The sequence below is a fragment of the Argiope bruennichi genome, chromosome 9 (assembly GCF_947563725.1).
Source record: "Argiope bruennichi chromosome 9, qqArgBrue1.1, whole genome shotgun sequence".
NCBI classification, from domain to species: domain Eukaryota; kingdom Metazoa; phylum Arthropoda; class Arachnida; order Araneae; family Araneidae; genus Argiope; species Argiope bruennichi.
Window position 1 is genome coordinate 38,607,757 of NC_079159.1, and position 12,040 is coordinate 38,619,796.

The window sequence follows — 12,040 nt, forward strand, 5'->3', positions numbered from 1 at the left end:
TCAAAAAATAACTATTCAAAATCACATCAACGATTTAAAATGCCCATACATACATAAATTTTTCGACGTAATTAGACAAATTATTGAAAATAAGTTTAAAACAGCATACTTACGCGCTTGATAATCCATATCACTTTCCAGTAACAGAAGCTCATGATAAGAACAGGCAAGACGTACCCAAGGACGAATATATAAACTATGAAGGACGTATGTGTTACGTCTGGAGTCTGCCAGTCCAAAGAACATGCGATGCCGGGGTGTTCTACAACGTATCTGTTCCAGCCGAATAGCGGTGGCACAGCTTGTGACAGGGAGTACACCCAGATGAGGGCGATCGTGACTGACGCAGAGACACCTGTTAGATTCTGACCATGGAACGAACGGGATATAATGATGTAGCGGTCGATGGCGATGGCGGCTAGAGTACCAATGGCTGTCATACCTGGATGAGAGAAATCAAAAATAATAAATCGCTGCCCAAAAAATATTTGTTTATTGTAAACTATATAAGTACCATAAAATTTCACTTTTTACATAAATGTTTGACAATACTCTGAATGTGATTTTTATATTACCACCTGAAACTAAATTTGTTTTTAATGAGAAGAATGTCAACTTTGTTGATTTTTTCCAAGACAACCATTCGGCCGCTGTGAGCTGATGGTAAGGTCTCAGTTTCGGAAGTGGAGGGCTTTAAGTTCGAGACCCGCTTCCACCGAAAGCATTGTAATCAATTTGTCTTCTCAATATTGTCTTAAACTATTTTAGTAATTTCTAGCTATGAATGTTATCTCTGTAAGGTACGTTAACATATATTGCTATTTATTTCAAAACAGTGTTAAAAGTGTTGATGAAATCTAAATTGATATCTGAATGTAAAAACGTATTTACTAATTATAGCTACTTAGCGCTTTATCATGTAAATGATTTCACAAACCACAATTACATAGATGCATATCTATTATACTGTCCAAATATTTAATAGAATTGAAATAATGATAAAAGACCCAGTCTAATTCCCTAATTCATACTTTAAACCAGAAAATATTTGTTCAATGTATAAAGAAATTAAAACAAATATTTTTCGATAGCAAAAAAGTATGAATCAATTCATTAAAATACTCTTATTTTTAATCTTTGTCCATAGAAGATTTTAAATGCTGTTTAAAATAGGAAGAAAAGTGTAAAAACCAGACGATTCTCGCAGACTTTTCTAAGATAGCAGAAATAAAATGCAAAAAAATAACTGTGCCGATAAATTTTTGATTAAAATTCTTTGATTGGAATTTAACTTCCCAAAAAGTTGATTTACTTTCAGCAGGTAATTTGACGAAAAAATAAATCGCGACTTAAATAAAAAAATGGATATCCCGTATTTCTGTTGCCTCAGGAGTAAAATTCGAACCTCTGATTGGTTTGTTATTAATTACTTTTGTTCTGTGACCACTGAGAGCCTTAATTACTTGACTAAATTTTGAGGAAAAGAAAGCATAGTAAATTTAGGACAAAAAAAAATACTCCGCACCTTTTTAAGAAAGTAAAAAAGAAAAAAAAAATTACCTGTTCTTGGAAATACTAGTCGATAATATTGTTCATAATTTATTAGAACTAAAATTGTTTGTTGAAAGGTAAATCGTATTCTACCAAATCAATAAAGATTATTTGAAAAATATTCTTTCTTTTTGCGGAAAGTTATTCTTTTATGAAATTGTTTTAAAGGAATATTAATATATGGTTAAATAATTCATTTTTGCTTATATTAGGCATACTTTGAATGAAATTTTCATTATAGAAATACATGTAGCATTCGAAGTTGATAATGTCTGAATTTTTTCGTATGGCTTTATGGAACCCATCGTTGTTCAGTCACTTATGTTATGAAAGTAGTCTTAGCTAATATTAAAAGTAATAAAATGAGAATTTTTTTGTCATTATGTGTTGGAGTTGTACAGGGCAGATTGCTTGACCGAGTGTAACTAAATTTAGGACAGATTGATATATTTTGCAAAATGGAAATGTATACCTTGGCGTCATTTCTTTGCAACTTTCATTAATTAAAAATGAGACAAAATTTTGGACTTTGGAGCGGTAACTTTCGAAAATGTTATAGCGAGAAAGTGATTTTTATACTTTTTAAAGTTTAAAGTTTATCCTTTTATTGAGGCCAATTTAATTGCCATGCAAATTTTATCTGAATTTTGAGAGGTTTTTAGATGTTTTTTGCTTTGATTAGATTGTTTTTAGATTTTTTTGCAATCTAATTTTCAACATAGATTACATTGTTATATTGAAATTCAAATCGTTTATCTTGTTTCATCACATTTTTAATAGCGTGATTTGTTTTTGTTATTGAAAGTCTAAAATTATTCTGTTTATTATTTTTACAGTTTATCTCTACCAATAATAAAGGAAAATGTTTGTGTAGGCTGGCATTCTGTAGGTCAAAATATTTGACATAGACTTATCAAAGTTGGTACAATATTCTTCAGAGAGTGAAGTGTTTTAGATGTGGATGTTTTGAAATTTAATTAATTAAAAATTAAGAGAGATCACATTGTTCTGAAAATATTATTTTACAAAATAAATAAAATTATCAAATATAAAGATTTTACATGTCTTTATATTTGAAAATTGTCTTTTTAGTGATACTAATTATGAATTTTTTTTTAAATTTCCACAATTTTTCAAAAATATTTTTTTCTTTTTTTAAGCATTGAAATTTTATTAATGCAATGAAATTGAAACTGTTTTAATTTTTTTATATATAACTATTTTTAATTTAAATATAACTATTAGCATTGCTGTGCCCTATATCAACTATTAGCATATAAAACTATTAGCACTTAAATATAACTATTTCGAATTGGTTAAAAATGCTTGATAATTTTGTTTCAAACCATATTTGATAGTTTTGAAGGAAGTAATATTTCACTTGTCTTAAAATTGATTATAAATTCCTTGCTAGAAATCTCGAGATATGATAAAATAATTTTAATAATAAAATGTTTCGTATTTTCTGTTTTACAGATGAAAAGAATACAAAAATATCAACATAGTAGCTTTGAGTAAATTAAAATAATCTCGAACTCAATTTACCTGCCAAGAATAATTCATTTCTTAAACACATCGCGGAATTTAATAAGCTGCTTAGCAATTTCTAAGCTCAAAACGAACCACAACAATCTTCTCACACTTCTAAGCTTAAAAAAAAGCTCGACACAAATTACTCCATTGATGAATTTTTGATTAAAACTCTTTGACTGGAATTAAACCTCGCAAGTACAGTCAACAGATTATTTGTCGGAAATAACTTCCAACTTAAATAAAAAATGGATGTCCTATATTCCACAATTTCTGCTGTTGCCTCAGGAACGAATCTTCATTTTCAGATTGGCTTCTTATTAATTTTTTATGTTTACAGCGATTGAGTGCCGAAATCAGTTGAGCCATTTTTAAGAAAAGGAAAAATAAATAAGAGGAAGAAAGCCTTGCACCTGTCAGCAAAAGGTTTAAAAAGAATCTTAGTAGAAAAAATTAATCAGTACGGCTTTTCATGATTTATTTCTGCTGTAAATGCCTATAGAAAATTAATTTGAAAGGCAGTTTTTTGAAAAACTTAATGTAAGACGATGTTTTTCTTGTTTAGCGTGATGTAATCTTGAAAACGGTTATGTCGTCTTTAAAAATGTATATGTTTATGAATCTGTTTCGAAATTTTTAATTAAAGCGTTTTCTAAAAGAGGCAATGCGCATGTGTGGTGAAGTTGAAAAAAAAATGGTTCATCATCTGTTTTCTTTTTAAAAAAATGTGTTTGAGAAAAATTTTAAATTAATTTTACCTTTTTTTTTTTACTTCTATAAACAACTTACTGATACACGCTGCCGAAGTTTCGATTTGCATACAGTTTATTTTTAGCAGAGAAATATTTATTGGCTGCCAAACGATTTATAGCTTGTGACATCATACAGAAAAAAAAATAGTTTTAAACGTTCTACAAAAGTATTTGTTACTAAAGCTAATTTGGGAAGTATTTTTTTATGTAAGTGGCAATAAGATAAAATTTATTTAAATAAAATTTTAAATTAAAAACTAATCTATATTTTAAAGTTTATATACAGTAATTTCGGAATATATCAGTATGAAACATTTCTGCGCCATTTAAAATTAAAATATTATTTTTTCTGTGACATCAATTTTATCTTCTCACAATTTTTTTGCTTAATTTGAATAATTTATTAAAAAAATTATCCTTTTAATCACATTTCACAAGAATACTCAATGTTTCACTTGCAGGATCTATACTCGCATGCATTGTAATGATATTGAATGTATTTTTTATGTGCATTAAAGTAAGTTAAATAAATCATACTTAATGTGTTACCATTCCCCGAAATTTTGAAAAAAGCGGTTCAAATCACTTTTAATTTGATAGTAAATACTATCCATAACTTGTGTCATATGACATGCTTAGTGCAAAAATCGGTCAAAACACTTAACCCAGCAGATTTCTGGATCAAAAAATGCCAAGTTTATCAAGAAAATTATCACTAAATAAATTTTTATCAGAATTTTAAATAGAACTTTTTATCCAATAGTTTTTATTGCTCGCATGCCAATCCTATTAATTATTAAAGTAAAAATTTTTGAATCATCATAAAGCTGCAATATATATTACAATTGCAAAGCAATATCTGCAATACAAGTTCGGTCGCATACAAATTCATCATTGAATGTCAGTTCTAGTTACACCTCCTGCTGACAGAAATGAGATTACTTTAGATGAATTTGTAATAAAAAAATAATTGCTTGATCATTTAAAATTAATTGAGCGGCAATTCTTAAAAAAATGACTTCAGGCCAGATTTTTTCTGACATGCATCTTCATCTGTCGTAGAAATCTCAAAATTCCTATTCTAGAACCACAGTCCCATGTTCATTTTGGCTCTTCTTGTTATAAATTTCTTAAAAACTTGTATATATTTTTGAGATGGACTATATAAATTATGCAACATTTAATGTTATTTACTCATGTTATGCATTTGAACGGATGTTATTAATGATATTTACTCATTTTGTACATTTGGACGGATGTTATTAATGATATTTTCTCATTTTATGCATTTGAACCGACACTGTTCATATTATTAAGTCATTTTATGCATTTGAATGGATGTTATTAATGATATTTACTCATTTTATGCATTTGAACAGATACTATTAATATTATTAAGTCATTTTATGCATTTAAACATATGTTATTAATGTTATTTTCTCATTTTATGTATTTGAACGGATTTTTTAAATATTATACTATGAAGAATAATACTGCTAAGAATAATACTCTGAAATTTACTCCTATTAATTCCTTTAAAAATGGAATGGTAATTAGAAAAATACTTCTATGTGTTCTCTTAAAATCACATTATTATTCACATATTACATGCTTATATATTATCTATCGTTTCCCTTCACTAACAAATGCTGAGAATTCTATGAAATATGAAGCTTTTAAATTTTATTGCAGAAAACGAGTGTATAATTAAGGAAACAAAATAATTTTTATAGCTTAAGCAATAGGAATCATCTATGCCGATTAAATTTAAAAAAACTAGACATGAATTATTGATTTCTCATTTACTAAATTCAGTTTATGATACTCGCTTTAGAATGCTCGAACAATACAAGGAATAGAAACAAAAATAATCCTCAATACGAAACCATTTTGAAATTATTTGAACCTTTTAAAAGTTAGAATAGTACTGTTTGTCATCTGGTGGATATACGTATTATGTTTAGAAATTATTCAGCTGCCTGTATATTTATATGCCCTCCTTTAAAGAAAAATAACTTCATGTCTCGAAGTAAAAGTAATCAAAAATGCGCTCGGGATACTTTAAATGTCACTTTCAAGACACATTTTAGAACAGAATAGACTAAAGTTAATAAGACGATGGATTCTTCGCTTTAGCATTGCAATATGAATTCAGTCTCCTATTGGAAAAATCACACAGACACTTTTCTCACAAGATAGAAAATGACCAGATTTTAAATAATCATTCGAATTATTCGTCATCAATTGGATTTAAATTTTTCAATCAAATGGAATCACTTAGAAATGAATCAATTATCGAACATTTAAACAATCGCATTATTCTCCTCTGAAATTGATTTAAAAATTAATTTTTGATTATTAATTCATTGTACTAAATAAACCTGATGTTTTATATACAAACCTAAAATGTTCGAAAAGAATATACAAAAACTTATAGAATATTCGAAATTCTAGTTCAAAGCATCGTAGCATGGGAATTTTCATTGCCAATTTGGCAATACAAACTATGAAGAGGAATAGTTACGCTAGCAACCCTTCGGTGAATGCTTCACTGCATTGTTTGAGTAGTAGCTACCTTTCTTGGCGAATTAGCATAGTTGGCGACAAAAGAACATTCAAATAGATTTCAACTAAATTTTGTACTGATTTATTTTTATCAAATAAGCTATAAACGCCATTTGAAAAGTCGCTGATTCATGGCCATTTGGATATACTTGATCAGTTCTATTGGTTTAATTTAAAGTAGTTAGAAATGTTTGATTTGCTTCAGTAGTGATGTTGGGTGTTTTCTTCTGCTGATATAGGAACTTTGAACTATTCTGACGTTTCACTTGCCAGACGATATTTGGGTTCAAACCATGTAATTGTCAAGATCAATCGTCTGTAAAGCCCGCAGAGTAAAATGTTCTAATAATAGCAGTGAAAAATGCATGTGACTGGTGCTTATAAAATGTTGCAGGTCGAGAAGACTTCTTAAAAATACAGACTTTTATTTCTTGCGACAAACAAACATTTAATACATTATAATAATATCATATATTACACCGACACAGACTACGAACACAAGTGAAAAAATAAAGAATCTGAATCTACGTCTAAGTAAGCGCGCACGAGTGCTTCCGCTCTTGTATAGAGTGAAAAAACATTTGCATAAAACCGTCAAATAACATCTTGCATAAATAATTGGAAGCATCATTTCACTTCATGTGATAAATCGTTGCGAACGGGGTTTGAATCATCAACAGTTTGTGTACACGCATTCGGATGGAAAGAAAACCCAATATGAAACGAGCATCCTATTTTTGCTAACATCACTAAATGTATTAAGTGCAATATTTTTCCTCTGGCTGTGTAGTCTAACAAATCTAACAACAATAAAAGTCAAAGGCAAAGGTCTTGCAAAGGTGCATAAAAGTAAATTAAAACGGTACTTAAGTCCCGCAACATTAAGGTATCGTCCCCAAACTAGAATTTTTCTATGGCGATAATAACCTATTTTTTCGTAACCCAAGATCTTGGTTTCAGATGGAAAACCCTGGTTTCAAGATGGCTGGATTTTGGCGAGTTTTGAAGTTAAGCACGATATAGCTGAAACTGAGGGGAAGTGATATCGTGTACTTTAGTTTTACCGAAATATATTATCGTATTTTTCTAAAATTAGGTCTTACTTATTATTCTTTTATTCTGCCAATAATTTTCACTATTTTAATATTTATTATGTAGAATTATTATGCAGTGTACACATATAATTATGAGAATTATCTTGAACGAGATTTGATTGGGCTCAAGAAAAATGTAGAAATTTTCCGGAAAGCGTGACACGAGGCCTACTATTTTAAGGAGACATCCGAAAAAGAATCCACCAAACCGGAAATCTATTCATCTCAAGTAAAAAAAGTTTTGCACGGTTATTCTGTCATTTAAGTTTCATGCAAAGATCCATTAGGGCAATATTCAATGAAAGGATGAGAACAAAATAAGGAAAAGCGTTGAATTAACTTCGAATATATTATGAGAAAATGTCAAAATGCTCAACGCGTGAGAAGGAAAGTTACTTTTCTAAATGGAACATTCCAAAAATTAAATATTTACTATAATTTTTTTATTATGTAAAACAGACGAAGAAAGATAGTTTACAAAAAATGAATTAACATTTTAAGTAATATGAAATACTTTAATTTTTTAATTTTTATTTCTTTATTGTTTAATATTAATTCAGCTATATAATTTAGCTTGCAGTATGACATAATTTAGTAAAAATTCATTTGCTTTTAAAATAAATACAATTTTAAAAGACACTTTTGCGTGTGTATTGTATTACAAATGATGGCAGATTTCTTGCTAGGTAGCTGCCTAGAGTCTGTAGATTGACAAGAGACAAAGGAATCGATTAAAATATTCTACTTTCCTAATTCCCAAATTAATAAATTTGTGAAAAACATAAATATCCAATGAATTATAAAACTATATGGATAATATTAACATTTCATCAAATATAATTGGATATGTTTCACTTTGTTCTTTAGTTATTGAGACATTAATAATACCAAAAAACACACTTTTAAGTGCTCATTAAAAATCAATGACTGATTTTTTACAAGACAGTTGCTTAGAGCCTATAGATTGAGGAGGGACAGCAAGACGATCGATTAAAATGACTTTATTTTCCAAGTTCTTAAATAAATAAATTTGTAAAAAAAATATTCAATAAATTATAGTAACTGTAATATAGTATAGTGGAGAGTATTAATATTTCATGAAATACAATTTGCTAGGTTCCTGGATGTTTCATTTTGTTCTTTTACTTAGAACATTTATAATACCAAAAATCAGCTTCGATAAAATTGCGGGCAAACTTCGATGCCGGGTAGTTTGGAGATAAAAAAAAATGCAGAGTTAATAGATTAAAAAAAGATTAGTATAAAATAAACCAGTAACATATTAAAACTGAGTTGAAATGTGAAACTAAATCTTTAAGATTATTAAAAGAGGGCTTTCTAATGTATATTGTTTATTGCTGATATTCGCCACTGTAAAATAATAGAAATTCTGTAGAAATTAAATATTTTTTAATTATAAATTTTTTATCTATTTAATTACAAATCATATTATTATTACTATGGAATCTTGAAACGATTATTTCTCTAATCCCCTGTTAGATAAGCCACACTTATTAAACCGAAATTTAATTAAATCAATCAATTAATTAAAAGACAAGTTCTGAAGTTATTAAAATAGCTTATATTCATCGATAACACTCAAGTGCGTGGCACTTGAAAACTAGCAGATAAGGATTTGAGTGAAAAGTCATTAAAAATATTTCATTTTTATAAACATGAAATAATTAAGTTAAACAAAAATGTGCAAAAGTTGAGTCTGTTGTACTCTTTGACGACAAAACTTTATTGTTGGCATGGATTTGAAGTTTTGAAAAGAGAATAGCAGTTCAGTTAAAATGATAACCTCGTCATATCAAAATATTATTGGAATTACTATTGCACTTTTGCGTTGGATATAATATTTTTTAAACCAAATTCCATTAAATCTTTTTTTAAAATAAATTTTGCCATTTTACTTATTTGTATGCAAATTAAAGATGAAAAAGGTATCGTAATGATTAAAAAATTCAACGAAGAGGTTTTAATGAAATTTGGTTCTTTAAGCCAATCCGATTCCAAAAAGAAGAATATTTTTTTGGAGTTTTTTAGTTGTGAAGATGTGCAAGTAAATTCTGCATGCAAAATTTCATTCAATTCGTTTATTGTGTTTGTGAATTACTGTGTTTTTGTACAAAGGCCGACATAATTTCAATTATGTTCTTCTAGGATTATAGGATAAGTGAAACAATTCATCACAATCTAGCGATGAATTTTTTTAACGATACAATACTTTTTCTATGTGTAATTATATTTTAGAAGGTATGGAACGTGAAATTTCAATACAGCTGTAGAACGCATTTATATTTTTTTTCTGAATCTCACAAAATTCTTCCCATTCCTCTTGCAATTTGCATTTGTATTTGCTAGATATTTCATTATTAACAAAAGTCCAATTAGTCTCTTCATTTAGATTTACAGTAATAGAATAAAACAGTGTAAATAGAACAATAATAGTATAAAAACGTTAAGTGCCTAGAGACACTTAGTAAACATAGAAACGGAATAGCTTAACAATTTCATTATTTATTTAATATCAACACAAGATACAAATGAAATTACAGAAAATAGCTTTTCTCTGATTAGTATTCTTCGACAGCCTTCCCACACAAACATCTTTATTATAGAACAAACCCCTTTCGGGACAACTAATTTGTCGAGAATGTGGGTTATGTTTATTTTCAGTTCAATTTCGTATGCATTATTTGACGTTCATCATTTCCTGAATAAAATAGTATTAAGTATCAAATAATGATAGGCTTATTTAAGAACCTAAAATTTATTCTGTTTATTGTGTGAATGAGCTTTCTTAATGGAATCAAGTCCCATGACATCACAGAACCATTAAAAACGAAATTGTGTGACCTATTAATCTTAGAATTGTACGTTGCTTTTTGCAGTAGTAATTTAATTTCTTATTCTCATGTAAACCGGCTAGGTAATTATTTAATATGAAGAATCTTCTTTCCTCATCTTTCTTACAATTAAATATTTGAGAAATATTGGGAAATATTTGGGATTGGCTCATTGAAAACTATTGTTGAAAATCATGCAAAAAAGTACTTATTAAAAACCTCACCTAAATTCAGAGCAAATTATGAGATAAGATATTTGAAATCGCTGAAATGATTTATTCAAATTTAAAAATGAAAGTTACTTTGAGATGAACATTTAGATCCTCGTAAGCCTACTTGTGTCAAATATTATATTTCTAGTGCTTCAAATTTGAAATAAATACAATATTGTGTTTTCATTTAAAAATTTCAAAATAATGTCTGCTTAGCATCGCTAGTTATGCAACTCAATTTTGCATAATATTACAAATTACTCTAAAAATGGAAACAATTATAAGAATTTTGTTTCTATTCATGTTCTGCCATTGCCACTTTTCGAATTTATAATTTTGGTGTTCTTAGATTATCCAATTCAGAAAATGCTGTTCGAATTCTTTTATTATAATAAATAAAAAAATATAGTAAATAACATTAGTTAAACTGTTATACTCTTTTTATTTAGATTTCAAGACAGAAAAAGCTATTTTTTAACTGAAGCCATAGCAACTTCCAATTAAATATGTATGTTAATCCTTTTCATTAAAAGGAGAAAATTGCCATGATAATTCATTCTATAAGAACGAGTATTTTTAGTATCTTATTAATATTCTTTATGGTAATTATGGCAAGAAAACCCATTGGTACTTAGAAAATCGAATATTTTTAAATTCCGTTTTATCCCTCAATTTACTGAATTATTGATTACCTGTACACAAATACATTTCCATATTATCTAATTCTCATTTAAGTTATTTTTTCTGAAAATAAAAGTTATTTTTTCTACACATGGTCTTGTACCAAAAATAAATACTTCCATGTTTTTAAATTTATTCTATTTAAAATACGAAACACAAGTACTTATTCCAAATAACAAAAATATGTATATTCTTCACTTTCAATAAATATTACCTTTGTTAGCGTAAATTCAAATATTTATAAAAGTAAGATAAATTTAATCGAGCTAAAAGAAATAGATTAATACAAAAACTTTTTTACCAAGCTATATTATCAACAAGATGGCGTAACCTTTCTCTTAGTGTTAAATAGTTGAAATTTCGATTATAATTCGATATTTCTTATACAGAAATGCTTACAGGAAATGCATAATCTTCTTCATTTCCTCTTCAGCACTACGTGGGATGTTTCCCCTCGGAGTTATCGCTATACCTTCATTATGTTTTGGAATAAGGAATTAAATGTTTTTTTAATCAGCTGATTAAATTGCTTGCAGTTCAAAATAAAATTTTGGAAACGGAAATACCAATTAAACTTTGATATCTGCAGAAAATTACCGTTAGCTTTTTAAAAAGAATTCTTTTTGAAAATAATAATGATTTTCTTCAAGAATAATAATCATTTTTTATGATAATAATTATTTTCATACATTGGCAATTTTTATTTGAATATAAGGAACTAATCTTTATTTCGAAGAACTTGGTACGAGAAGAGAAATAAAACTGGAAGTGTTCCATTTAATTCCTTTGCTGTTTTAAATATC

The 12,040-nt window shown here is 27.9% G+C and overlaps 1 protein-coding gene across 1 annotated transcript in view; it reads right to left on the reverse strand.

Moving 5' to 3' along the window:
• Window positions 1-12,040, reverse strand: part of LOC129984497 (rhodopsin-like) — a 198,238-nt gene that overhangs the window by 37,461 nt on the left and 148,737 nt on the right. Inside the window, exon 2 of the mRNA XM_056094389.1 lies at window positions 114-442. Within this exon, the coding sequence (XP_055950364.1) occupies window positions 114-442 (329 nt within the window). The remainder of the gene's footprint in view (window positions 1-113; window positions 443-12,040) is intronic.